Source organism: Letharia columbiana (genome assembly GCF_014066305.1).
Source record: "Letharia columbiana isolate WasteWater2 chromosome Unknown Sc0000032_s0, whole genome shotgun sequence".
Lineage (NCBI taxonomy): Eukaryota > Fungi > Ascomycota > Lecanoromycetes > Lecanorales > Parmeliaceae > Letharia > Letharia columbiana.
The window spans coordinates 68,631-95,464 of record NW_023501075.1 but is presented as its reverse complement, the minus strand read 5'-3'; the positions used below and the strand labels follow the sequence as shown (position 1 = coordinate 95,464).

The window sequence follows — 26,834 nt, the reverse complement described above, 5'->3', positions numbered from 1 at the left end:
GTTCACTATTCAAAAAGCCCATAGTCTCACACCGCTCAATTCACCTTAGGAAAGCGCATTGAAAGGGCTGTATACCGTGTAGCGAATGCACTTTTCAAATCTTAAAGCGAAAGACATCGTCGCTGCGGCCTCGTTCATACACTATCAAACATGGCTCATGTTGAAGTACAGTCACACTTCATCTTTCACAGCGTCGGTCGGACCGTCGCGACTCCTAGTACAATCTCAGGACACCTTGTCTACCATGTCCCTCGTCCCCAACATATCCCGCTCAGCTTCCGCAACAATTTCTTCAATATCCTTCATTCCCTTCTCCAACACAGATAGTGCACCGAGCTTCACCACTCCCGCTATGCACTCATCGGACATCTTCTCGTCGGCTTTCCTCAACAAGATCTCGACCTGACTGCTATGATGTAAAACGTCATCAACAGATTCGAATAACCCAGTATTTATCTCCATTTTCTCGATGCATGTCATTGCGTCTTGCCGTAATTTAGACAGCGTGTCATGCGCTACCGCCAGTCTCAATGACATTGCCATACCCCGTGAGATCAGTACATGTCGGAAGGCAACTCCATCTATGAAGGTGAGCGTGCCCGGTAGTCCAGCGCCCAGGAAGATGAAGTGTGCGATAGCACGGGCCTCGGGAAGTTGCATGTAAGAGCGGCGGTTCTTGATTTTGCGGGAGCAAGATCTCCACAAGCGCTGAGTCTTGATAATTGCTTCCATCTCTGCTGATGTATACTCCTCCTGTGAATTATCCATGCACGCGGAAGGAGGAGTGTTGGCGGAACCGTGGGTAGCTGCAGGAGACGGTGTTCGCGGACACACTTGATCGAATGGGACGGTCCTTACGCCGAGCTGGTGCTCAAGATTGGTGAAGACGGAAACTTTCTTTCGATCCTTGGTTACCACCACAAGAGTGTCTTTCCCGTTGTATTTTGCGAATGAAGGTACAAGCTTTTGGGTGAGGTCATCAGGGTTGCGGCTTCTCAGGTGAAAAGCTTTAATGAAGTCAAATTCAAAGACCTGGTTCGCAAGCGTCAGCACTTGCCGAGACCAGAAATTAGTCTCTGAGGAACGAACCTTTTTAGCTCCGGCCCATACATCATTGAAACCATTCGGCCGTTCGCGAGACGTGGCTGCCAAATTGGCTACTGCAATGGCGACTAATTCCGCATTGCGTTGCCGTAATAGCAATGACTGGTGGGTGTTGCCGCTGCACAATAGGAAATCCTTTGACGGGGCAGCTTGATTCAGCCGGCTGAGGATAAGACCAAAGCTCTTTGTTGATTGGATAAGGCATTGCTGGTATCTGTGCTTGTCGTCCTCTTGCAGCGGCTCGGGCGTATGGAAGGTCTTGCTGATCGATGCAACGTGCAGGTCAATCCACGAGTTGGGAATCGCACATGCTGTGACGCACGTCTTCAGTATCAGGTAAGTCGCCAAGTACTCGAATACGGAAGTCAATGAATGGAGGGTTGATAAGGCAGGAACCTCAATGTTGTCAAGATTGCCAAGGAAGGTCATGAGGTTTTTTTGAAAGGTTGAAGCGTTCCAGCGGCCGATGTTCTCTTTGAGTGAGTTACAAAGAACCAAGTGATGTTGTAGAAGATCTCTCTGGTCAATGAGCAGTCTGTGTGACAGAGCTCGGAAAAGACGGTTTTGCACACTTGAGCCAAAAGCTTTGGCAAGCTGCATCTGTTCGAGCAAGGAGGTAAAATCGCTTCTCTGCTTCCACTCATTCCCAAGGCGGAAGTAGAGCAACTCTTCGAGAAAAGAAGATACAGCAACGAATCTCTTATCACAAAAGAGCTTCGCCTGCGTTCTCACGATGGCTGAAGTGTTTTGTTCCACAGAGGAGAGATGAGTAAGCTCCCGAAGAAGTCGTTCTAGCCAATGGCGTTTGATACCCATGTACTTTTCTCGAAATATCCCATTCATGGATCGACGATAGTAGAGTACTGCCGAGTCGCAGAAGATACTATTCATCTGTAACAAGTCATCAAGCATTCCAGAACAATCGCCTGCACTGGCAGTTCGATGTGGCCAGTCGCATTTTTCCCCTTTTCGGGTTCTAGGGCAGAATCCTACTGTCATGAACTGCACACAGCCTTTCGGCCACTTCTTCTTCCACAAATGTCTCGCCTTCGCGTCTAACGCTAAGATTGCTGACACCAGGCGGTCGAGAACCCATTGCTTCGCGACTTCGGTAGGGTCATCGTTGCTGACGAGGGTCAAAGTCTCTCGGAGGGGCGACCACGGTAAAGTAATGGAACCTTCTTGACCATTTCTTGGCTTCCATAGGCCGGTAAGAAGCAGCACTGTTTTCAGCGCGTCACTATTATTGTCGAGAGTCAGATCCCTGGCGAACTTGATAGCCTCTTGCATCATTTCGAAGGGCAAGTCATCCAGATTGGCTATCCGGGTGAAGGCTGTAGCGTCGAGAATCTTTCGAAGACACAAGACTTGTTTTGGTACTGTAATCTCTATACTGGCAACATGCTGATGAGCGATGGAGGCTTCCACGTTATAGACGAGATTACTGGTCTCCCATTGCTCGGCTCTGAGTACGACATTGGGCGTGAGAAACCCTGACGGCAACTTCAGAGACGGTGCAGAGTGCTGCTGGGAATATTTCTCCAGGTGACCGGCCCAGAGATAATCTATCAACCTTAGCACCCCGGGTTCCAGACCATCGGCGGTGGATTGCAACAGATTCTCTGTTATTGCAAGTTTGAGCGCTCGCTCCAGCTTTCCCTTTCTTGAATAGTGATGGAAGAGATCTCTGTGCCTCTGTTGACCAATATATAGGTTCGCAAGCTGTTCGTCCATTCCGTACTCAATGAAGCATGCTTCTTGCTCAGCCAAAGATCCGAGAACATTGATCGCATGTTTGCGGTATTCAGGTGAAATTCTGTTCTGCTTGAGTAAGAGCTTGCACAGGAGGCTGTGGCCTCGGAACGTGTTGGCGGGGATGTTTCCGTGGTTATCGTCCAGGTAGGAAACCAATAGATCGTACTTTCTCTCTTTTCGTAGCATTGCAGCAGCTTCGCTGTACTCCCGAGCGCTGTGATGACTGTCAAAAGCCTTCATGTAGAGAGTAGCTTTGGCATAAAGACGCGCAGCCTTCCCGTGGTCATCGTGCTGGGCCCACAATTCTGCCGCATCTTCAAGCTTTTTCATTTTTATGAGAACTCTGGCTGCTTCTTCAATGAAACCTGCCTTCAGGAAATGCTCAACTGCAACTCCAAGATGGCGAGTGAACTCTCCGGGATCAGTGTCGGGATCGTAAGATGTTGCGTCTTTTTCCGATATGTAGCCTTGTGCAACTGCCTCTCCATGTTCATTTCCTGCCTTGCGGAAGCACATGAGTGCGCGTTTGTACATTTGCTGACGCATACACTCATCGCCCCTTCGGCGCCATCCCACAGGATCGACAGATGAATCTGGCCGCAGTGAATCAAGTCTCATCGCGAAGTCTTCTTGCCCGGGTCGAGTCACTTCAACAAGCGGTTTCGAGGAATCATGGGCGAGCAGCTTCAAAACCGATGCCGCTGTTGTTTCGGAACACTCAACCATGAAAAGCTGATTACGAGCTCTCGTGACTGCGACGTACAGGTTTTTTAGTTCTGGACACATGCCCCCATGCTTTTTCGGGTCGAATTTTGCTGGCTCATTCTTCAAGGTCTCCAGGCTCCTCAGTCCTGCCTGATCTGGGCAGTCTGTGAGCAGGTTCCAAGTTATCACATCGTTAAATTCCATTCCCTTGCTCTCAAGAATTGTGAAGATTAGGGCCACGTCGCCAATGTGGTTTTGAAGAGCTGTCTTCATTTTCGTGTCGCGGACGAGGATGGCTTGCTCAGCGCCAAAGTCGGCAGTCCCTGCCGAAAGTGCTGTGTGACCAACACGACTCGAACTGAGGATACTGAAGTCGACACCGATGAATAGTACAGGTTTCGGTCCGCTAAGGTTCCCGATCTCTGGCTCCAATTTATCGACTGTTTCCGGAAAGCCTTGCCATATCATCCTCATCACAAATGAAGCGAGTGACAGGATTCCCTGGTGGGAACGGTAGTTCTTGGAGAGCGTGAACAGCTCAGGGCGCGCAAGATCGCTTTGTCTTGTAGATGTGCTGACTGCAGCAAAGTGCTGGAAAAACATTCCTTTGATGTCTGCAAATCTAATTGTGGAGTCTTGAGATATGGCCTGCGCGGTGTCGCCCGCAAAATGGAAACCGCGTGGGTCCTTGACAATGCTCAAGAGAAGTTCGATATCTAGACATCGCTGATCTTGGATCTCATCAATGTAGACTTCCTCGAATGTAGATCGCAATTGTTTCGTCAGTGAAGGATCTTGACGCACTGCCCTTAGTATTCTCACAACACGGTCAACATAGTCCATGTCTCCCATATGGACCTTCAAAGCTTCATACGATTCGAAAAGGTCATATACACGAGATCGCTCGGCTTCCATTGCAAAGGTGGGCGCCATGCGGCAGCTTCGCGTCAAGTATTCTTTACGCCGGAGAGGTGCAAGAGTTTCTGCCGACGAAGCCGAACCCTTGATAACACCCATGATTTCGGCAAAAACGAGATTGACTGAAACTTCCTTTGTGAGGGTGTGCGAGAACCGAGGCCAGTATTTCACTTTGAAGGTGTAGAATTCGACGATTTGGCCGGTCAACTCGGGAAAATCCTGACCATGCCATATCCTCGTCGTATTCTCGAGAACTCGTAGAAAATGATCCCATGTGTAGACCAGAGGAAATGATTCGTCTCTCAGATTTAGTACGCTATCCCTGTCAGAACCCTCTTCTCCCATCATCAAGACAGGATGTGCGTCCTGTTGAGACGACTCTAAGGTGAGAAACTTGGAGGACTGGCTCTTCATCAAGTTTCGTGCGTAGGATCTTAGTTGTTCTGCTAGAAAGCTAGATCGTGTGAGGAGCACCTACTCCCGGTCAGTCGATCAACCCACCATGCCGAAACTCTGTAGCTAACCTGCCGAACCGGATTTTCATCTAGCACTGCCTTGCTAACCAAATACTTCGTGACTAATTTGTACACTAGGCACGTCGTCTTTCCCGTTCCGCTGCGGCCTAAGATGAGGCTCGCTGTCTGGACGTGACTAATCACTCGGGCTTCCTCCTTAGATATCTCGAAAGGGAACTCGGCGGATAGATCACTGGAAAGGATAGAGCGCTTGACAGGCTCCGTCAGAGCGTAGAATTTGTCTGACAATGAGTCAGTGGCTGTGTGCACGCGGTCGCGAGGACAGGTCGACTTACTAGTCATGTCGATGATATCTTGATTTACAATCCTGATGTCCTGATCGAGTAATCGTTTGGCTGGATTTCCGCATGGTAGAGTAGAGTCGTCGAAACGCGCCGGAATTTGCTTCCCATCATGGTTAGAAGAGTGTAGGTGGCAGCGACTGACAATCTCATCCGAATAGCTTCGTTGGATACATATGACTCGATCAATGACTTTCGAGACCTGAGAGGCGTCAGTACAAGTTTGGGTACTGGTAGGCACATGTGGATCGACGATGCGACCGAACTCAACGAACTTCAGATTTTTTGCACACTTCCCATACTGCACACCTTTAGCACTTCATCAAATGTGGTGGGGCAATAGCTGACCTTTTATGGTCTGCTGCAATGCCTCCATATCATCATCCAATCCGATTTCAATCTGCCATAGGATCCAGTGATCCTGCCCAAAACGAGTACCACTAAGGGGCACCTTGAGGCTTTTTGATTGAGATTTAGATGCGGCATCCAGTTTACCTGGTGGCTCCCAGTTGCCAGATTCCAATGTTTCCAGCTTTTCCGTTGCTGGACGGGCGAGACCTAAATCAACCATCAGCCAAAGTAGAGCACAAGCTGTGGGGGAAGGAAGCTAACCGTGGCTACCCATATGCAACAGGCTTCGAAGCGCAAGTGATGACAGGAGTACCTTCCAAAGTCTGACTGTCTTATCTCGTACCCCGATCTGCAGATTAGGCACAGCTCCGATGCTCTGCTCATCTTTCCCTGTATCCGGAGCTTTCGGTAAAGACTCAAACCCGAGAATGCAAAGATTGCACGGAAAATTTATTGCAATTGAGAGCAAAACTGCACTGGTCTTATCGCCCTCGAGGCGCTTGATGACGTCTAGGAGCGATTCTATCGAGCCTGGGATTTGTAGATCAATAGCTTTCAAGGATTCCTTGACGTGATCAGGAATAGGTGGGAGAGAGGTGTTGTAGTTTTGGCGCTTGGCGAGACGAGTTTTCTTGTCTTCCTTGCTAAGTTGGGTCATTTTGCCAAGCGGCAAAAGCTTGTGTCGAGCCACCAGTGATGAGCCGTTGGAGCCGTCTTTAGAATGCTTTATATGAGTGTTTATGCTCTGAAGGGAGGTTTTCAGAACTTTCAGGCTGCTCCATTGCTGAATTGCGTGCCCAACGTCATGGTCTTTCCTACAAGAACAGACCATTTTGATGAATCTTTGGGTCCATGTCTCAAGGGTCTGAGCGTCGAGGGTGAGCGGGCCTGGTGTGCAAGCCCATTGTCGTAGAATCTCACTGCCGAGGCGATCAGAGGATAAGTATTCCAACAACGAGCCAGCTTCGGCAAGCACTGAGGCCAATTCTCGTAGTGCCGGACGCTGGATTGAACCAAAGCAGACATCAAGAGCAGGGACCAGAAATTCCAGTGCCTCTGTAGACTCCAGGAGCTGGTAAAGGTCAGGGAGTATGCAAACTAGCAGGATGACCGTCTCCGCCGCAATATTGCCTGCAGTCAGAGATTTGGCCATTGGTCGCACAAAGGAGCGTAGGCAGGAGAAAAAGTGGGCCAAGCGGTGGCTGCGGGTTGTAAGCAGTATCGAGACACCGTCTCGAACGCTGTCCTCTGCCAGGTAGCTGATCTGTTTAGCGTTTTTCATGGTGTCATTGACGGCTTCGTTGTAGAACTTTGGTGTGGGCTCATTTTCCGCCTCGAGAAGGGCGAGCAAAGTTGAGCTCTTCGCCATGATTTGAGGATGAGAGTATTAACCGTGGACTAACAGGTTTCAAGTTGAGAGTATTGGGGTTTCCATATTTGGCCAGGGAAGAGCGAGTGTGGAATGATGATCAGCTTGAATCTGGTGGAAGTTGCGATCTTTGATGTTTGATGCCGCTGGAGTATTGAGGTCAACAAAGCGCGCTAATAGAATGACGCGGAATGAAAGTGAGGTTTCAATTTGAGTCTCACCTTCAACAAAGCCACCAACCACAGAGACCAGATTTCACGTACTGCCCCGTAGACAATGTAACAATGATCGCTCTTATGGCCGTTCTGCGCCGGTGATGCGGTACGGCTTTGTTGGACAAAGGATTATGGTGGGTGGTGGTGGTGGTTTTGGGTGTTTTGCCCAAACTCCAAACTGCAAAGTTTCACCTCACCGACAACTGAGATGAGCTGTGACATCACTCAACGCGTCACCGCGACGAGGTCAACGCCAAGATGATGCTACAACCTACCCTAATCAAGTATCAAAGTGTGGGCTGACAGCCATTATTACGACGAAAATGCAAGTCATCCAGAAGATAGTCATGACTGTGGCAAAATTATGTCTCATAAAGAACAGAGCTTGAAGCCGTATGCTGAGTGTCAAGGCTTGAGTTTGTGCGATGAATGAGCCCTCGTTCGTGATCAAGCCCTGGACTCTACTTGCATAACTCAACACTGGATGGTTAGACTGAGACATCATAGCGACTGACTGACGAGCCATTAGCAATCTGATCGAATGTGCTCTTCTAGAAGTCCTCGATACCCAATCAGTCGTCCAGCTTGAACGTCGTATTCTTCACCTGCTCAGTCAGAGACTCCCCACCCATCCCACTCGTGTCAAAGCCATTCTCTTCCAAATACCGCCTGAACCTCACATCCTCCCCTTCTAAATCCCTTTCAATATCAGGAATGAACACCCATGCAATGATGCCTCCCACAATAGCGAACGCACTCCCGATTAAGAAAACACCCTGCTGTCCCTTCTGTCCACTGCCCAAGTTATTTTGAATGGGAGTAAACACCTGCGTTCCAGTCGCCGCACCCGCTTTCCCCACCGCAGCAGCGAAGCCCAGAAAATGGCCGCGCAGAGGCGTCGGGAAAGATTCCGAGGCCGTGAGGAAAGTGGCTACCCCAGGGCCCATTTCTCCGAAGGAATTGAAGGTGCCGTAGAGGACGACGAAGAGGGGGAAGACAGTTTGGATGGGCCCGAGCGCGCCGCCGAGGATGCCCCAGCAGAAGAAGCCGAGGGTCATTGTCTGTTTGCGGCCTATGCGGTCCATAAGTAGGCCGCCGACTATGCAGCCAGGGAGGTAGAAGCAGTTCACCACGGTCTGAAGAAAGGGTGCTTAGCATTTTGGAAGGGTTTCCCGCTGCGAAAGAGGAAGGAGGCAACAGGGCCAAGAGAGAGAGCCTACTCCGTAGCCTACATTTTCGGTCAAGGTATTGTTCGGATTGAATTGAGAGATGATTGTGGAAGAAACAATGCCAAACGGATATGTCACGAAGTCATAGCAGAACCAAACGAGAGCTAATAGATAGTGTTGTCAACCGACGAGGAATGCTTACTTGAAAGCTTGGCTTTGGTTACTCACAAGTCCCTGACATAGGTTTTCAGTGTCTCTTAAGAGCAAGCCAATAAGGTATATGCTGCTTGATGGCATGCTTGCGGTACTGCGTTGAGTTGATCATTCGTATCCGAAAGGAGAATACGGTGAGCGAAAGGGCTTTGCCAAGTCCGAATGCCACTTTCCAGACACCTTCAGAGAGCCTTTGATGATAGCAGGCCAAGATAATCAAAGCTAAGACACCAGCGACAACGAAACCCTGAATTTGTAAAGGCGCATCATGAATACCAGGATCAAGCGGCAATACTCACAGGTCGGAGCGCACATACCGTGTCAAATGGCGAAATCAGTTGACATTGCAACGAGTATCCCTCGTCTTTTCCGAACATACGCACATTAGTCTGAGGCTTCGGCAGAGCTGGTCCCGCAGACTAGACTCCTTGAGTAGGTGGCGCTATCTTTAGGGGACGTACCTGGATATTCGCCACCAGCACCAAAGCCGGCGACGCCGCGGCCGACGATCATCATCCAGAACATGCTACTCACCAGTGACTGTTAGTGGCACCGTGGATACGTAGAATGAGCTTGTAGCTCGAGGCACTGTTCGAATTCACGCACCCAATTTGGGATTCACCGTGGGCAGCAGTCGCCAGTATAATGCCGAGGATGAGGAAGCATGTGGCGAAGACGATGCCCGTTCGACGTCCAAGCTTATCGATTATGAACCCAAAGATGAGCATGCCAGAAATCTCGCCGATGAGGTACGAATTCGACAAGCGATTCTTGATGGTCGAAGAGATACTATGGGGATGCCTGATACCACCACCAACACCACTTAGCAGCTTCGATCCAAGAACACAGCGTGCATGAATTCACATACAGATCCGAGAACAGAGGCTCCATATATCCAATTAGGCAAATGGGTGTCAGGCTTAGCCGTATTCAACCTGTAGCCACATCACTGGCTTCCTCTTATGGTTCGAACACTTATTAATCTGAGCATTGTATCCATCACTGAACAGCGCGACACCAGATACCAAGACTGTCAATATACTTGAGATGCGCATGACCTTGATCATGGACTCTCGACGCGCTCCCTCGCTGATGGCTTCGGGATACTCTTCTATTGCATTATCAAGGCTGTTCGGGCTACCCTCGAGGACTACCTCGGGAGCAAATTTCGCGCCCTCTGAGACTGCGGGAAAACCTTTCGGTCTTTGACTCAGTCCCTCAGACGTGCCAATAGCGCTAAGCCTCTTCGGGTGAGCGGTCATCAGCTTAGCCCTCGCAGTCTTCGGGTGGCAGAAGGCGCTAACCCGAAGGGGCTTAGCTAGCGAAGAACGAGCTTAGCACGCTCTGAGGGAGGGACTGAGGCAACCGCCGTTGATACTGTTGTACAATATCTCGGTTCTATGCATCCAATCATCTTTCATCATGTACAAACGTACAATTAGGGTCGACTAAGAGAGAGAGGAAGTAAATATTCACTTTAAAGCCTTTCTGTGTTCCCTCTCAGGTGTTTTTCAATCAATGCCTCATATCCTCCCAACCTCGGCGTCTTGTCCGCTATCCCGACAACCTTTGCGCCATCATCCCACTTCCTCAACCTGATCATATCCTTGCTCAACGGGTCCGTCATGAACACTTCAAGCTCCTTCCCTTTCAACGGGCCCCCTTGAAACTGCAAACTCTTCTTCGATGCTGCAGACAGACCGGTATAGTAGGCCGGATCGATAGCAGTGAGATAACGCTTGGCGGCGACATGAGATCCCACGAGACGACAAACTGTCTCACCAAACCCTAACGAGCGCAAGTAGTGCTCTCCAATAGTCTCGTGCCCCACTCGGCCAACTGAGACAGAATCGTTCTGCGACTTTAGCTCTTTGATCTGGTCAGACTCTAAGTCCGCTGGGAGGAACTGCCCTATGTCGTGAAGCAAGGCGGCGATGCTGACCTATTCGAGAATTTGAGATTAGCATTTGTTCATCAGGATGCAAAACGAGCTACGAGACATGCTTCAGGAGTCATGGCCAAGACAGGGGTGCTCTAGGAAGAATTATCAAGGAAACAAGCCTTACTTCATTCTGACTGCCGGCTCCTTTTGCCTGATGGGCGGCTTGTAGGCAATGCTCCAGCTGGCTGATATCCTCCCCGATGTAGTCATCTTGACCGCGTTCCTCAAGGAGACGTATGATATGTCGGCTCTTCTCACCCGCCGTGTGGGCATTGGAGGTGGTGGATGCCATGGTATTTGCGGCTTTGAAATCTAGGTACGTGGAAGAAGCTATAATATGAATGCAGGAAGGCCTGAGCAAATGATCTTAAAATACTTATCTAGGAAGGTGACTGCTGCCACGCTGTGTCCGGTAGAAAAGCCACGGCCGCTACCGACAGTGAATTCAATACCTCTAGATGGTACGGACTCTCGGGTGCGCTTTCCAAGAACGGCGTGAAAGGCAGTAAGTACGAACTTTAGAAGTTGATTGTTGCATATGCCTACGTTATTTCATTGGGAAACTTGTTCCTCGGAGTCTCACGACTGTTGCTGGAAAGCGGGGTACTCTGCCATTTCTCTTGCGCTCTTTTTCTCGCTCTTTCTTCTAGATCACAATCCAATGATATCCGTTGAGATATAACAATCTCATTGTGATGTCGTTAGGTACCATCTTACTTACGGTGGCCACATAATTACATCCGCTCACATTAGCCCCACCATTCCGCCTTTTTATACATATCCACTAAAATGTCTACATCACATGACCCAAGCCAGGATGAATTCAATTCTTTCAACGACAATGGCTACCTATTCCTCCGCAACTTGCTGACTCCATCAGAGACCAAAAATCTCCAACAATGGGCGCAAGAAGTTCATGACTTGCCCCGAACACCAGAAGCCCCATGGATGCCCTACGAAGTAAACAACCTCCCCTACTACCGATCCTCAATCGTCTCTGTCTTCACCCCGTCCCTTCTCCTCCCCCTCTGAAACACGCGCTAAGATACACTTACCCGCGCACATCAACCACAGGAGGTCAACTCCACCAGCGCCCGCGTCCTCTGCCGCACCGAGAACTTCGCCTCCCACCTCGCCGGCTTCAACACCCTACTCCGAGGTCCGCGCATCCTCAGCGTCCTCAAATGCCTCGCCGCTGAACCCATGCTCCTCTTCAAAGAAAAGTCCAACTCCTCGAGCTCTCCGGCAGCGGCGGCTTCGCGCCCCACATCGACTCAACGGCCTACACGCACATCCGAAAAATCAAACACCTTACCATTCTCCTCGCCGTCGATGCCGCAACCTTGCGAAATGGCGACCTCGAAATCGTCAGAGATAGCCACAAGATGGACGTCTCCATCGACAGAAAGGACAATTGCATCGACCCTGCGTGGGTCGCGGATGCGGTTTGGTCGTTGTGTGAGTTGCAAGCGGGCGAGCTGCTCGTCTTTGGCAATTACCTGGCTCACCGGAGTGGGGCGAATAAGAGCCCGGAGGATAGGAGGGTCGTGTATGCGACATATAATTGTAAGGCGGAAGGGGACTTGCACGAGGAGTATTATCGTGATCGGGCCAAGGAATGGCCAGCGCCGCATATGAGAAAGGAGGGGGGGAATTATGCGACGGTGGCTTTGAGGTATGGTTTCGGGAGCCCGATGTTGAGTGTTGCAAGTGGAAAGCAGTTGGAGGTTTGAGGAGATTTGGGCTCCAGGTAGGGGATCATTCTGGCATTTTCCTCAATTCTCCATTTATTCAAAAATAACATTGCTTCATAAGCATAAGAACAACCACTTCATCAATCCCAGGAGAATTCTCTCCAAAGTTTGACGACCACCATGCAAGTCGATATTGCCTCTATGGCTGAAAGCTCAGCTTACAATATTGTGAATTTGCTTTTCTTGATGAGTCATAGAGGATCTGGAGATCATACCACTGCGCCTGAGCCGCGAAGGTGAGTCAGACTGCTAACTCTTCTTTGTCATAACTCTCCCAGGGGGAAGGAGACTGCAAGAGGAGAGGACCTCAAAAAGGTCTCGAGGGAAGAAGAAGGGGTAAATGTTCAATGAAATTTGACAAACATTCAGTCGTCCAAAGTATCAAGGCCATCACAAGACGGAGTTCCGAGCCGGCAGCGTGAAGATGGAATTGGGAACGGCTTAGCTGAGAAGAGGAGTGAGGGAGGGAGAGTTTTAACAGTACGAGGATCCCTCAATATCAGGGACGTGGTGGGCGGGAAGAGGATGTGGCTGACGGGAACGGGGTTGTATATCGTTTTCACGCTCGCGTGCGGGTTGTGCAGGACGGGGATCCAGCTCCTTGTTTTTCGGACACTGTTGGGCGTTTCCATCAGCATGTGCCTGCCCGCTGCGGTTGGTATCACCACGAAAGCGTTTGATCAGGGTACGAGGAAGAAAATTTCTCTCGCGTGTCAGGGTATGGGCCAGCCTCTTGGCTACGCTTTAGGGTTGATATTTGGCGGTGTCTTTGCCGACACGATCGGTTGGCGCTGGGGGTATTATATGAGCGCCATCATCAACTTCTCCTTATTCCTCGCCGTGTTCTGGGGCCTGCCGCCGGATGAGCAACAGTCGTGTCGTGGAAGCGGCTGGGTGGCGACATTGACTGGATCGGAGCCATGACGCTGAGCGTGGCGTTCGGACTGCTGTCCTATGTCCTCGTCATGATCACGGCCAGCTACTCACGACTGGGAGACGCGCAGAACATCGCACTGTTGACGCTATCGCTGCTTCTGGTGCCGGCGTTCGCGTACTGGATGCATCGCCAGGAGCGCTTGGGGAAACCGGCCATCATTCCGAACAGCCTGTGGAAGAACACGGCCCTCACCACGACCTGCGTGGCAGTATTCTTCACATGGGCCGTCTTCAACGCGTTCCAGTACTTCTCAACCTTATTGTAGGCCCCTTTCCCCATAACTCCCCCTTTCCATCCCATTCAATCTAACGACCTAAACCCCCCCAGCTTCCAACGCGTCCAATCCCTCAGCGCGCTCCAAATATCCCTCTGCTTACTCCCCATGGTCGTCGTCGCCGCCGTTACCGACATCATAACCGGCATCCTCGTATCCAAAGTGCACGTGCGGCTCCTCGTCTCAGTAACCTCGGCCACCAGTCTCATCTCATCCATCCTCATGGCGACTATAAGCCCCAGCTCGCCGTACTGGACCAACGCCTTCGTCGCCATGCTGCTGTCGGCCATCAACCCGGACACGATATTCACGGTGTCGGGTCTGATCATGACGAGTGCGTATCCGAGCAACAACGGCTTGGCGGGCGGGGTGTTCAATGTGTTTGCGCAGCTGGGGAACTCGATCGGGTTGGCTGTCGCGGCGGCGGTGGCGGCGAGTGTGAGTGCGCATCATGAAGGGGTAGGAGTGGGGGCGGCGGGTGAGGGAGGGGTGTTGTTTGAGGGGTATAAGGCGGTTTTTTGGATCTGCGCAGCGAGTATGGTGGTAGTGACTGGGATGACGTGATGGGGTTGAGGAGCGGTGGGAAGGTCGGGAGGAAGAGTGATTGAATGAAAGAGTGGATGGATGGATGGACGCGAAGTGCTGAGAGAGGTGACGAAGGAACAAAATAAAGAGTAGAGCTCCCAGGAGCGAAATGCGTCCTGAGCATGCAAGAGACAAGTTTCACGACATCTTGTTCTAAAGAGCGGTTGATAATGAACCCCTGCTCTCGTCGATGTGTGAGTTTGGTCAACTCACGAGTCAACGAACTCCATTTAGCAATCATCCAGACCCCCAGACTTACCGATCCATTGATGCATATTCCGATCAACACGGCCAGATCATCGCCAAGTGTATTATCGTGCAGGAATCGGCGCTACCAAGAGAGCATGCGCGGGTTTCCCCACGGCAATACCGATTGATGCGGTGGGTAAACCTGTCAAAGATGGCAAAGTTGCCCCCAGATTTCTTTTCTCAACATCTCACAAGGGTTTTCATATGTTGTAATGGTCTAGACGAACCCTAGCCAAACTCACACGTCGACTAGAGCACATGCACTAAGCGGGTGACGTAGCTCATGGCCTCGTAGCCAATGTCGCAATTTGGTCTCGCAACACTCCCTTGCGACCAGTTAGAAGCAGCGAGAGCCACACAGTCGCAGAATTTCTAATCCTTGCCACCTACGGGTAACCCCCCATCCGCCGTCCCTACAGCAGATAAGCGCGTGTTGCCAAATGCAGAACCGGACATGCATGAAGCTTTCCAGCCCGACTCAACCGGAACATCGTTCTTCATTGTCCACCATTGGCACGGCCAACAACGCCTTGTGTAAAGATGGGAGACTGCTTCAACTGCTCCCAGTCAAGTATCATCATCGAGTTCCTCCCCGAAGAAATGACAGCTTCTCTACCTCTCTCCACAACCTCAGTCTGACAAGCTGCCATAACGTCTGAAAGCGGCTTCCCGTTATGGATATGCTCATCAAGGGCTCGACAAAGACTGCCGGCGTTGTGCACGGCGTTGTTGAGACCGTGGCCACGATCTGCGGAGGTAATTGGTCAGAGCTGGTCCCAGCAGTAACGACTCAACGAGTGATCGGAAAGTGGGAAGCGAGAAGCCAAGGTATGGAACGTCTTGAAGCGTAGTCCGCTTACGAAAAGTCATCGGATGGGCAGCATCCCCCGCCAAAGTCACAGTTCCCTGTCTGTTGTCCCAGGCAACAGTCGGCCACTGGGAAAGCCTCTCGCACCATACGACAGTATCCTGGGGCAACGAAAGCAGAGCCGAACGAAAAGGATCCGCGGGCTCCCCCGCCCACTGATCCCACACACTTCGTGTTTCCGCAGGGGTTGTCAAGCCATCTTAACCCCCCTCGTGGCGGAACGAAAGCGTCGGGAACCATATCCACGTTTGCGGCCGCTCGTGGTCTCGTACATCGTAGACTTAGGTCTCGCGAGTATTTGTAATTAAACTCTGTTAGTCGATAGATAAGATGGAGACGTACTGGAGAAGAAGGCACAACATCCCGCAGGATGATAAGTAATCGCGGCAAACTGACCCTGGGGCTCAGTGACCATCTTCTTTGCAATGCCAGCTGGCAATGTGAACGTGGCACGCATGCCCATAATCGGAAGCGGTTGCATGGCAGCGGCTTCCGGGCCGAGTACATAATCTCTGACTATGGACTTCGAGACATCTGCACCGACTACTAGGTTGCCTACAGCTTTGGAGCCGTCTTCGAAGGTTGCTGCGACTCTTGGTTCTCCTTTGTGAGTATTGTTGGACAAGGTGCTGAGTCTGTTGCCATACTATAGTAGACATTTTGTAAGTAAATTGCGACTGCAATATGACATTCGATCTCGAAGAGAGGGTATTAGACCTGAACATCTATGCCTTCAATTAGTAGAGCTCTGAACCTCGATTTTCTCAACTAATACACGTTTGGCGTGGGCGCACGTGAGAGCTCTTCAGCCGTTTCCCCGTTCATGAGCCGCATATAATTTTTCGGCCTCGGAGTCCGCAAGGGGTCGCCCTGGGCAGTGTTCAATCTGCTGAGGAGCGATGTCGGAAGGCACTCTATGAGCGAGCTCTGCGCCCAATATATGCCAAAGCCCCAGTCGCGCGGGCGCTCGTTAAGGTAATGTTCTCGTTCAAACACTGTGCATTTGATACCTAGCATCTTGAGTCTGTGCGCTATTAGCAGTCCTACAGGACCTGCTCCGACGACCAAGACATGGAAATCTGACTTATTATTAGGCGCAGCCATGAATGAAGTAGGTCAACTCCTTGCTACTAAGGGGGTGAAGGCAGATTGAAGCAAAGCTGATAAGAAAAGTGGCGCAATGCCAAGCAGCGAATTGGGAGAATCCCATGCAACGTCCAAAATGGAAGGTGATTGCTATTGGAGCGTCATTTGAGATCAAGATAAGGAATGGCTCGGCATGGCTTGACATTTGCTGGATTCCTTCTATTGCATGTGCATCGATGTCCTCTTATGTAATGTTCAGCAGCATTTTTCCAGTGGCCCTGCGGTCTCTAGCTGTGTCGAATTTGTCAAATGTAGCGGCCCGTAGCTCGATAGAAGACTGTCAGCTGGCAAATTGACCGCTCGTATCATCTGGTTTATTTCCGAATTTGTGTCCCATAGGAAGACACCAATAGCGCCTTTGCTTCCTGTAGAACATACTTAACGTCGGCAACCGACTCGCCCAATGTCCTTAGGAGGTGCAGCGTACCAGTTGCACTCCACCCTGTCAGACTTCTAAAATTCATCCCTCCTCCACTCTCGTGAATCGTCTCATTGGTTGCAAGATATTCTGATATGCAATTGTTCTTCACTCGCTTTACTGCATTCCACGCATCACTGTAGGAAGCAACATCCGTCAGACCAAACATTGTTGCTGGAGGAACCCCAGGGAGTTGTTCTGGGTGGAAAGCGGCAAGCATGACGATTGCCATGGTGCATGTGCCTATCAAAGGGCGTTTCAAGTCAGCTATCTCGTGCAACTCGTTGCAAAAAATGCACATTGTGGTTTCTTGGACACGTTTTTGGCGAAATTATGTACGTGCGGCCTCACCATACGTAAACTTCTGTGGCGTATGTTGTGACGGATAGCGTGATCGGGGTTGGGCGCCGACAGCATGGAACTCGAAAACAACGTCCCCGTGCACAAGCATTTCCTGAACAAAGAACTGTGACATCGCAGTTGCGCAATTTTTCGGGAGGAAGGAGGGCTCGGACCAAGCCGGGGAATCAATGCAGTAGTAGGTGGAGAGAGCGTCATCCGCTGGTAAAGATATGGGAGCCATGGTTGGGGCGCCGTCGATGAGGTACGATGAGATGAGGAGGAGTGAGAGGAGAATACGATAATATTTCGTCATTGTTGTGAAGGACAACCAGCCCTGCAAGCGTAGTGATTGAAGTATCAAAGTCTTTACGACATAATGTAGCTTTTTCGGTAAGGGCAGACTGGACCCGCCTTGTAAAAGATATCGGCTTCCAATTCTCCGTGTGAAATGTAATCTCGAAAGTTGTCATTCCTACGAAATTCCCAGGTCCATATGCGCACAAAAAATGTACGCAAGCACGCTTGTTTTCTGCAACCGCGCAAGTATAATCAGATAGGCTGTGCACCAGAAGCGACCCGAGATGCCGAGCGATGCAGGGCTACTTTAAGGATATCGCAGAATCTTGCGGAAAGGTTCCTACTCATGTTTAATAGCGCACGTTATCGATTCATGGAACGTATGCGTGTCAGCAAGGTGATTGACTGCAGGGAAAGATGACGCGAACGAGCCGTTACCGACTGGTCCCAGTGCCAATTCCAGGATCCAATTCTTCGCGCAGTCACTCCTAGGGTTCAGCGAGACCTTCCCCGGAGCTTTTCCAGTTGTCCAGATCCACGACCATAGCCGTTGTTTGGTCTCATTGTTCACCCGCTATGTTGAGCATTTGATCGTTCTTGTGTCTCTCGCCTTCCATTATCATCCGAAAAGCTGACATTCTTCTTATTCAGGGTTGAGCAAGCTTCTTCCAAGACATCTCCCGCCCATGGTTTACATTCTTTAACCAGCTCTCCACAACGAAGGCAGGCCCAGCCTTCCCCTTCCTCTGCCTCTAGCCTTTTAGCAATGCAAACGAAGCAGTAAATGCAGCTACATGGTATTGTTTCGTATGGATTGGTTACATCACTTTGAGCCGAGCCAATGACTCCTCCAGAAGCACCTGAGATTGCCATGATTTCATTCTCAGATGTCGATGTAGAATTCTGGTCCTGGTAGCAGATGGCGCACGTTCGTTCCGGCAGAAAGGCGAGCTCGCCGTTCGAGACCGCTTCATCCTCGCCGCCCATATCACTTATCGCTAGGGCTTTCGTCTTGCGCCAAGCTCGGGATATCCATCTTTTCCATCGACTTATGCCAACCAGAGGTAAGAGGAAGAGAAGAAACTCCGTGAAAGCGTGCCAGACTAGCTGGCGGTTGAGATACTCGAAGCTGACCTCTCGGCTGACTTGACTGCTCGAAGAGGTAAGCCTGAGGCGTAGGATACGGTCGAGTAAGGTTCTGTATCGGCCGTTGACCAGGAAGATGAGAAATGAAGCAAACGCTGCAATCGAATGAGTAATGGAGGCAATGGATGACACTCGGGAGAGCAGTCGGACACTGGCACTTGGCTAGAAACGGTCAGAATGCTTGAAGATACTTATAGTCGCAGATGTCGGGGTACCTCTTCGTAGCCTCCCTCCTGGTCGGCAAGCCACTCCTCCCATTTCGTCCAGCCGTATCGACAACCAACAGTGAGAATCCCATATAGCCCTTTTTGCCATTTGGTCGGGGCTGCAGACACAGGTCCTTGATGTCGAGCGTCTGTATACCGGAGATTCTGTAGAGCGGCACCGTATGAAGTGTTGTGGTCCCAGATGGACAGCTTGAAGAGGACAGCTCTCAAGCCTAACAGGATTTCTGAGGACCAATCGTCTCGAATATGAGACTGCTGGCCGTAAGCTTACATGCTGGTAGCAGCGAGGATGATGAAGCGTACACCAAAGTATTTGAGGCCTTCCCCAACCTGACCTTTCAGCAACTCGTGAAGTTCTTCATCAAGCAATTCTGCATCAACTTGACCCACTCGATACGCCGGCCTTGTTCCTTCTCTCCCATTTATAGCATCCCAAGCTTCCAAGCCCCGTTGCCCTAAGTCATTTAGAGGGAAAGGTAATCGGGTCAACGCGCTCAAGGCTTGTAGATTTTGTTGCGATTCGAGACGCGTTCTTGACTCGACTGCTCCAAGCCGGCGGCGTTCCTCTACTCGCTGCTGAGCAGCAGCGAAGTTTATAGATGTCATCTCAAGAACATGCTGCCTGGGAATAACAGTAGGCCCGTTACCAGGAGAATGAGTGATAGCAGGACTTGCCGAGGCAAAGCGGCTAGCGCGGGTGCGGCAATTTTTGATGATTCCATATCACTGTCGACACTGACCATAAGACCAACACCATCCCTGGTCAGCAGATGAGAGAGAGCCGCAGCTAACGATACTATAGAAAGGGTTGTCTACGATTTGACTTATTTGAAAGGAGACTCTTCTGGCCTTCAGGTATCACTGTTGACGGGTGAAGATGAACTTTGCCATCGAGGTCATTGCGGAAGCAAACCCCCTGACAGACCAAAATCTGTTTCACGTGTTGCAATCGGCATCCTCAAACGACCAACAACAAGTAAAGAGTGGTACACAACAGCTTCAGAATTGGGAGAAGGCATCTGGTTTCTACAGTTCTTTACAGTCGCTACTCCTCAATAAATCACTTCCTTTCGAGGTCCGTTATCTATCCGTTATACAACTCAAGAACGGAATAGACAAATACTGGCGGAAGACTGCTACGAATGCCATTAACAAAGATGAAAAGAACCTTATCCGCTCAAGATCCTTGGAAAGCGGCGTCAATGAGCCAGATCGGCGGTTGGCCCTCCAAATAAGCATTGTTATTGCGAAGATAACGCGTTATGAGTATCCTCACGACTGGCCCGATGTGATGGAGTCAATTCTTGAACAATTGCAGCCTCAAGTGGGGAGTACTCCCAACTCTCTACCACTTTCTCGGACGCTTCTCATACTTCTCTATATTATCAAGGAACTCTCAACTGCCAAATTACAGCGATCTCGGGCAAGTCTACAGTCTGCAGCCCCTAATATCGTTGAAGTCGTGGGCAACATATATGTTGGACGCGTCGAGACTTGGATAACATTCCTCACAACAGGTGGCGATGATGAGGGTGAAGCTCTGGAAAGTATCGAAATCAGTCTCCTTGCTTTACAAGTTCTTCGGCGATTGATCGTTTCTGGCTACGATTTTCCTAATCGCCACGCGGAAATTCGGGATATCTGGAAGATCCTCGTTTCACATTTCGGACAGATGCTCGCATTAGTCCAAGAAAGTTCACGTCTTTCGAGAGCTAAATCAAGAAAGCTCATCGAAAATCACCTGATTCAGATATCTAAGCTCCACATCAATATGGTACAGTCCCACCCTGTGGGGTACGCGCTTCTACCGGATTCCACTGGACTGTCTAAAGCTTATTGGGGTCTTGCCCGTCAATTTGGGGAAACACTCGGATCACAGACCCCCAATTCATCCGCAAAGATAGGCTCGGATGGTGATGCTGAAGAAGGCGAAGGACCATCGACGATGGAAAAGCTGACACTGAAAGGCTTACTACTGATTCGAGCTTGCTTGAAGATGGTGTTCAACCCCGTGCAGACGTTCAAGTATCAGAAAAATGAGGACAAAGAAGAGCGTAAGACATCGAAGGATTTGATGAGGAATGACCTGCTTTCAGGGGGTTTTGCCCGTGAAGTAATGGAGACCTTGGTCACACGTTTCTTCGTCTTCACCGCACGGGATCTGAAGGAATGGGAGGAAGAAGTACGTATTCTCGGAGTCCAAATTCCCCATTCAACCTCAATTTAAGCCTTGAGGCATGTATGAGGAGCTTTTAATCCTCACGCTTGTCCCATGGCTCTTAAACTCTTCTTGAACAGGCAACGCTGACTCCAAAGTCTTTCCCCAGCCGGATGAATGGGAGAAAACCCAAGAGGGTGGTGGCAGTGATTGGGAGTTTTCCATTAGATCTTGTTCTGAGAAGCTATTCTTAGATTTGATGATCAACTACAAAGACATGCTTATGCAGCCATTGTTGACTGTCTTCAGAAATGTGGCCAGTAAGTGCAACACCAAGCCGGCTAGAGGTCTTCTACTGACTATCAAAAGCTGTGGAAAATACCCAGGTCCTTCTCAAAGACTCTATTTATGCTGCAATTGGGCTCGCAGCACCGGTATTAGAGCGCAACGTTGACTTCGACTTTGGGCATTTCCTCAACAACACCTTGGTTCAAGAAGTACAAATCCCACAATCTGGCTACAACATTCTACGCCGCCGAGCAGCCGTTATCCTTGGTCAATGGCTCCCCGTGAAAGAAGGCCTCAATAGGCCCCTGGTATACCAAATTTTCCAGCACTTACTTGACAAGCGGGACCAATTGAATGACCAGGTTGTCCGCGTCACTGCTGGAAGGCAGCTCAGGAATGTCGTTGACCCATTTGAATTTGCGGCTGAACCATTCATGCCTTATGTACCGAATATCCTAGGCAGTTTGATGGCACTGATCGAAGAGGTGGAGCTTCCGGATACCAAAATGGCGCTTTTAAACACGATCAATGTCATTGTCACAAAGATGGAACAGCATGTATGTCGCCACAACGGAGGACATCATGAGGGGGGCTAACGGTCCTAGATTTCCCCCTTTGCGGACCAAATCATATCCCTTCTTCCTCCTCTGTGGGACCAGGCTGGCGAAGAGTATCTAATGAAACAGTCCATTCTCGGCATACTATCAGCGCTAGCAACCTCAATGCAGGCCGAGTCTCGGAGATATCATCACTTGATCATTCCTTTGATCCAATCCTCCATCAATCCAAACTCCGAAAGTAGGGTTTATCTCCTCGAAGACGCCCTAGAACTATGGTCAACAGTCCTTGGTCAGACACCTCCACCAGCCCCATCCGAGATCGTCTCTCTTGTTCAATACCTCTTCCCTATGTTCGAGGTAGCGTCAGAAACACTTCGCAAAGCCTTGGAGATCACGGAGTTGTACATCTACCTCATCCCTTCGGAGTTCCTTACAAGCGCGGCTCTTATCTTCGGCCCATTCGGCTTGTTGCTTGGGTCCGTCAAGCCTGAAGCAAGCGGTACAGTCACCAGTCTGGTGGAGCTGCTAATCCGGTCGGCAGATAAACTTGGTGGTGTGTCAGCTGTTGAAGACCTTACCCAGTCGATGATCTCATCCAATCTTTTGTCTACCCTGCTGTCCGGCCTTCACAACGCGTATCTGGCACATCAAACTACTGGTCCGAATAGGACAAAACCGTCAATCGATGGCATCATCGAAACTGACTACCTCAATGTATGTGCCCGGCTCGCAGTAGCTAGCCCCTCGCTCCTTATTTCCGGGCTCGAGGCAGCGCTTCATAACAGCGAAGTGAACGGCAGCAACCAGCAGAATCGAGTTATCGAATGGCTTCTTACCGAATGGTTCTCTCATATGGACAACATCGGTCATCCTGCCCACAAGAAATTGAATTGCCTAGCCCTCACTTCCTTCCTTGAGACCGGCCAACCTTGGATAGTTTCTCGACTACAGAGCCTCATGACTGTATGGACTGACGTCGTCACTGAACTTGTGGTTGACGCTAGTCTCGAAGAAGGGAAGGTGGATTACCGGGACAGCCTAGTCTACAACGACCCCAACGCCCAGAAGCCTGACGGGCCTGAAGCTCCAGCTGACGAGCGGAGACGAGTCCTAGATTTCGAGGATCCGGTGCACAGGATAGATGTGAGGGTCTTTATTCGGGAGAAATTGGCAGTCGCAGTGGAGAAGTGTGGAGGCATGGAGACATTCCAGAGGGAATGGGTCCAGAATGTAGATGAGGATGTTGTGCGAGCGTTTGGCGCTCTGGGCATCGTCTGAGGGGACGATACCCTTACTCCGTCAAGACTCCGTAGATCAAGGAGCCAAAGGGCGTTTCTCGATGGTGAGATATCCCTGAAGGTGCGGCATCTACCTGCCGTTCAAATGTTACTACTTCAAAAATATGATAGCTAATAGTCACCGAGCCAACATGGCAATACCGAGCAAACCAAATCTCCATTCCTTTCCCCCACCATAGAAGCCTTATAGCAACAGCCCCATGAAAGAAAAATTATCCTAACATCGCTATAACTTCTACGTTGCTTCACATGTTTGCCAAGACCTTGCACGTGATTCAGCACTATTCTTCCCCACGACCTCTTGACTTCGTGACCGGGACTCCGCAAACACAGGCATTCAGGTGAATATCGAGAAAGCTCCAAACGCGTGCTGTTACGTTCGTACGACTAAAAATGTGGGTGGATTTGGTACGCGGTCTATGTCGGTTTTCAGCCGAGAGCAGCTCTGCTCCTCAGGATTCATCAATGCAAAGGTAATGAATGTACTGCCCCTTGTCGGATGACGGCGAGAAAGGCAAGAGCTAGGTAAAGAACACGTCGATTCTGTAGATCGCTCGAGGGCGTTCTCAACCTCCACATCAAAACACACCCGATTATTGAGGACAGAGAGTGATCCCTTCTGCTTTTGTGATATTGTTTCGGCGAGAGATTCTATAGGTTGAAAATACTTACCTTATTTATCCGATCTCACGGGAGAAAATGTCTCTGTGAGACTCCAATATTCTTTGTAGCTAAAATAATCGTCGTACCATGCCCGTTTTCGTCCATCCTCCCAACGACTTTTCCGCGTCAGACCGCAAGGTTTACGCACCGATAAAGGAATAAGGTGCCTACCTCCTGTCCTATCCACACAAGACCAACCCCTAAAACCCTTCCGCAGACCCCGTCCACCCACCCCGCATACACAATCACACCGAAACAACCAAACCTCCGCCCCGCCAGCGCCGAGAAACAGCACTTGAAACCCCCGCCCCCCCCTCCTTCTCCCCCCAACCCATGGACTCATCAAAAAACTCGCCGTCAAACGCATCACCCAGCGCAGCACCCGCCCCAAAAGAGCCACAAGACCCAAAAGAGCCACAAGCCGTAAAAACTCTTCGCCGACCCGATACGCGCCACCGACGACCCGATCGACCGAGACTTTCGTAACGACAGCAAGGACTGCCGAGCAGCGATCGACAAAGTTCGCAGTGCACAAGGCACGCGAGGCAAGCGACCGGTATGACATGGCGGAGAGGGAGGGGTCGGGAAAGGGTGAAGTAGAGACTGGCGGAGAGGGAGAGGGCGGAGCGGGCTGTAAAGGAGGGGGGGGGAGGGGGGATTGTGCGGGAGAGATCGTTGCATCGAGGGGTCTGTTGATCAGGAGGGGGGTGGAAGACGGAATGAGGACTCTTGGAGAGCCTGAGTGTGAGAGAGGATGCTGCTTGGGAGGAGTCAAGAAGGGGGTATAGAGAGAGTACATCAGAAGATGAAGCAGCATGGTTATACAGCATGGGATATCAAGAGGCAAAAGAGAATTCGGTAACTTCGGCTCGCTTCGAAAAAATTACTTTCGAAGTAACTTCATGCGAAAATCGTAGGATAAGTAGACACCTTTGGCATCTGGCAGCGGACAGGCATGGCGTTACTGAGTGGAAAGCGGAATAGAGCCAACTGGGATTGTAGCAAAGCCGTCCAAGATCAAAAGAGAATACTGGAATCACTGGTAAAAGGACTGATAGAATGCGCCACAACACCAAGTGTGTGCAAGAGCTTTGCAAAGCCTAGATCGCCTCTAAGGGATATGCCTTTCCGGTAAATTCAAGAACCTTGTCGCCCCGAATGAGCCTTCAAGCTGTGCTTAGACAACTCGGATCAGGCATTCTAATCGAATTGCCTAAGCCGTCGACCACGAATCGTTTGATGCTTCCAACTCTCTTACATTGCTTATCAAGGTTGTATTGCGTGTAATAACAGGTACTCCAGAGGCCGAAGAGGGATTCCACATCGTAATGAAGATATTACCATTCTCACCTGTAGACCATGGTTAATGTCATTCCAGAAAATGTCTCATTAGATCGTCTTAGCTCACCGAGACCCGTCGCCTTGCCCGTTTTTCCACTTCTTACACACATTCCAGTAACAGCTACAGCAGCCGCCCAAATATCATACCAAGACACGTTGTCCATCGGCCCGGTAGTATCAACTTCTAAAACACATTGATGATCTGGAGCTGCCGTGACCCTATATCAGCATAACGTGAGGGGGGGTTGGGGGACGGCATAAAAGCTTACATGCATCCACGCCTGGAACGATTCTACTTGCGCCACTGCCTGGTTTGCCAAATGAGATGACATCTTTCGTAGCGAACATGAAGCCTACAACGGCATTGCAAGATTTGAGAGGGGGAACTGTAGAGCCTGGTGGACCGATGGAGCCATCGACGCAATGCACATGCGGATCATACGAGGCTAGAGCCACGCCTAAATTGTTGTCTCCGCCTGGGGATTCCTGCGTGAGCGCGCTTTGGGACTATCCTCCTCACTTACGAATTGAAATTACTCATTCATGTACTCACCTATATCGATTGCAAGTCCACCTGTGTTTATCCCTGTTCCTGCGACGCAGGTCCCTAAAACGGCGACGGCGGCTTGGAATACAACAAGTGAGGTCGCAATAGCGGATGATTTGCCAGGCTTAAATTCCAATTGAACCGTGCAAAGTCCCTGTACTGCTTAGGAGTTAGATGACAACGTAGTGGTACCAGAAGAGATTATTCAGTGGCGTCCTTACACCCTATCTGTCGGGAAGGAAGGCCCACGTCCCATGTGCGTATGTCAGCGGAGCGTTCGCCAAATCTCACCCGCTGTGTGTTGCGTCTGATCCCTGTAATGGCGTCCCTGCAGTCTGCAACAACTAGGTCTTTTCCATATTCGTTCCCGTCGCAAAAGACGGCCGGTCTACTGGCGGATATGTCTTGAGGTAGCAAAGTCTGATTGAGGCGATCGATCGAACTTGATTGGCCTGATAGAAGGAATAATTCAGTGAAGTTGAGCTCTCTGCCTTGTACATATTGGACAACGAGCGCTTGAACAATGAGAACCAAGAAAAGCCAGGTTTGAAGTGGACGTGTTGGGTTCATGATTTGTCCTACAGCGAGCCCTAGAAAAGACAGGCTTCACTCTATACGGGTAAACGCGTGATTGAAGGAAAGCACGATGAATTGTATCTTGCATTCTCCAGTACCTTGTCACCAGATAAGGACATAGGTCTGTATCATTATGCCACTCTTACTTGAAGCGTCATCGCAGCCCATGGGGGCATATGCGACCCAGATTACCAAGCGGCAATATGACATGCGGTGTCCCCGATATGCGATGACTGATAGCTCGGACCTTGTCGTCCATTGTACAGCCCTACAATCGTCATTGAACACCTAGTGCTGTCAATGCAGTCTGTAGCGGCAATATGAGATGATGGAACGCTGCGAATCGGGCTAGGGATAATGAGACAGTCAGGGACACGGAGACTAAAGGGCATTGAACAACATAAACTGCGGTAAGCTGCCCATGATGGCTGAGAGATAACAATATGTATTTGGAGAGCGGATGTAAGACCACAACACTGAATCTCATCCATACGAGCCGTAGGATGAGCAGCCTCCCAGAACCTTCTCTTTATTCAAAGCAATTAAAGCAATGCTCGTTTGCCGCTCGAGTCGCTTATCAAGTTGAAACTACCTACATCACT

General features: G+C 50.3%; 13 protein-coding genes across 13 annotated transcripts; 4 read left to right on the top strand and 9 right to left on the bottom strand.

The window, feature by feature from the left end:
• Positions 1-225: 225 nt before the first annotated feature.
• HO173_008516 (uncharacterized protein) lies at positions 226-7,019 on the bottom strand (the record flags this gene model as incomplete). Its single annotated transcript, XM_037310416.1, has 7 exons — positions 226-1,032; positions 1,090-4,956; positions 5,007-5,239; positions 5,294-5,501; positions 5,575-5,600; positions 5,648-5,857; positions 5,912-7,019. 7 exons carry the CDS (start codon positions 7,017-7,019, stop codon positions 226-228), a joined length of 6,459 nt encoding a protein of 2,152 aa, XP_037162649.1.
• A 787-nt stretch (positions 7,020-7,806) lies between these two features.
• Positions 7,807-8,292, bottom strand: HO173_008515 (uncharacterized protein; the record flags this gene model as incomplete). Its single annotated transcript, XM_037310415.1, has 1 exon — positions 7,807-8,292. The coding sequence occupies one exon, from the start codon at positions 8,290-8,292 to the stop codon at positions 7,807-7,809; it is 486 nt and encodes a 161-aa protein (XP_037162648.1).
• A 358-nt stretch (positions 8,293-8,650) lies between these two features.
• On the bottom strand, positions 8,651-9,507 carry HO173_008514 (uncharacterized protein; the record flags this gene model as incomplete). Its single annotated transcript, XM_037310414.1, has 5 exons — positions 8,651-8,863; positions 8,934-8,980; positions 9,078-9,142; positions 9,223-9,417; positions 9,485-9,507. 5 exons carry the CDS (start codon positions 9,505-9,507, stop codon positions 8,651-8,653), a joined length of 543 nt encoding a protein of 180 aa, XP_037162647.1.
• A 29-nt stretch (positions 9,508-9,536) lies between these two features.
• HO173_008513 (uncharacterized protein) lies at positions 9,537-9,878 on the bottom strand (the record flags this gene model as incomplete). The annotated part of the gene is made up of 1 exon (XM_037310413.1): positions 9,537-9,878. The coding sequence occupies one exon, from the start codon at positions 9,876-9,878 to the stop codon at positions 9,537-9,539; it is 342 nt and encodes a 113-aa protein (XP_037162646.1).
• A 215-nt stretch (positions 9,879-10,093) lies between these two features.
• HO173_008512 (uncharacterized protein) lies at positions 10,094-10,850 on the bottom strand (the record flags this gene model as incomplete). The annotated part of the gene is made up of 2 exons (XM_037310412.1): positions 10,094-10,558; positions 10,683-10,850. The coding sequence occupies 2 exons, from the start codon at positions 10,848-10,850 to the stop codon at positions 10,094-10,096; spliced, it is 633 nt and encodes a 210-aa protein (XP_037162645.1).
• A 497-nt stretch (positions 10,851-11,347) lies between these two features.
• Positions 11,348-12,291, top strand: HO173_008511 (uncharacterized protein; the record flags this gene model as incomplete). Its single annotated transcript, XM_037310411.1, has 3 exons — positions 11,348-11,518; positions 11,633-11,717; positions 11,783-12,291. 3 exons carry the CDS (start codon positions 11,348-11,350, stop codon positions 12,289-12,291), a joined length of 765 nt encoding a protein of 254 aa, XP_037162644.1.
• Positions 12,292-12,948: 657 nt separating this feature from the next.
• On the top strand, positions 12,949-13,236 carry HO173_008510 (uncharacterized protein; the record flags this gene model as incomplete). The annotated part of the gene is made up of 1 exon (XM_037310410.1): positions 12,949-13,236. The coding sequence occupies one exon, from the start codon at positions 12,949-12,951 to the stop codon at positions 13,234-13,236; it is 288 nt and encodes a 95-aa protein (XP_037162643.1).
• A 41-nt stretch (positions 13,237-13,277) lies between these two features.
• On the top strand, positions 13,278-14,087 carry HO173_008509 (uncharacterized protein; the record flags this gene model as incomplete). The annotated part of the gene is made up of 2 exons (XM_037310409.1): positions 13,278-13,510; positions 13,577-14,087. 2 exons carry the CDS (start codon positions 13,278-13,280, stop codon positions 14,085-14,087), a joined length of 744 nt encoding a protein of 247 aa, XP_037162642.1.
• Positions 14,088-14,854: 767 nt separating this feature from the next.
• On the bottom strand, positions 14,855-16,242 carry HO173_008508 (uncharacterized protein; the record flags this gene model as incomplete). The annotated part of the gene is made up of 4 exons (XM_037310408.1): positions 14,855-15,105; positions 15,568-15,871; positions 15,943-15,950; positions 16,020-16,242. 4 exons carry the CDS (start codon positions 16,240-16,242, stop codon positions 14,855-14,857), a joined length of 786 nt encoding a protein of 261 aa, XP_037162641.1.
• Positions 16,243-16,566: 324 nt separating this feature from the next.
• Positions 16,567-17,444, bottom strand: HO173_008507 (uncharacterized protein; the record flags this gene model as incomplete). Its single annotated transcript, XM_037310407.1, has 3 exons — positions 16,567-16,736; positions 16,799-17,032; positions 17,141-17,444. The coding sequence occupies 3 exons, from the start codon at positions 17,442-17,444 to the stop codon at positions 16,567-16,569; spliced, it is 708 nt and encodes a 235-aa protein (XP_037162640.1).
• A 551-nt stretch (positions 17,445-17,995) lies between these two features.
• Positions 17,996-19,407, bottom strand: HO173_008506 (uncharacterized protein; the record flags this gene model as incomplete). Its single annotated transcript, XM_037310406.1, has 3 exons — positions 17,996-18,736; positions 18,790-19,053; positions 19,105-19,407. 3 exons carry the CDS (start codon positions 19,405-19,407, stop codon positions 17,996-17,998), a joined length of 1,308 nt encoding a protein of 435 aa, XP_037162639.1.
• A 271-nt stretch (positions 19,408-19,678) lies between these two features.
• HO173_008505 (uncharacterized protein) lies at positions 19,679-23,085 on the top strand (the record flags this gene model as incomplete). Its single annotated transcript, XM_037310405.1, has 4 exons — positions 19,679-20,983; positions 21,129-21,279; positions 21,329-21,804; positions 21,853-23,085. The coding sequence occupies 4 exons, from the start codon at positions 19,679-19,681 to the stop codon at positions 23,083-23,085; spliced, it is 3,165 nt and encodes a 1,054-aa protein (XP_037162638.1).
• A 1,896-nt stretch (positions 23,086-24,981) lies between these two features.
• On the bottom strand, positions 24,982-26,226 carry HO173_008504 (uncharacterized protein; the record flags this gene model as incomplete). Its single annotated transcript, XM_037310404.1, has 5 exons — positions 24,982-25,118; positions 25,177-25,317; positions 25,379-25,585; positions 25,663-25,815; positions 25,878-26,226. 5 exons carry the CDS (start codon positions 26,224-26,226, stop codon positions 24,982-24,984), a joined length of 987 nt encoding a protein of 328 aa, XP_037162637.1.
• Between the last annotated feature and the right edge of the window lie 608 nt (positions 26,227-26,834).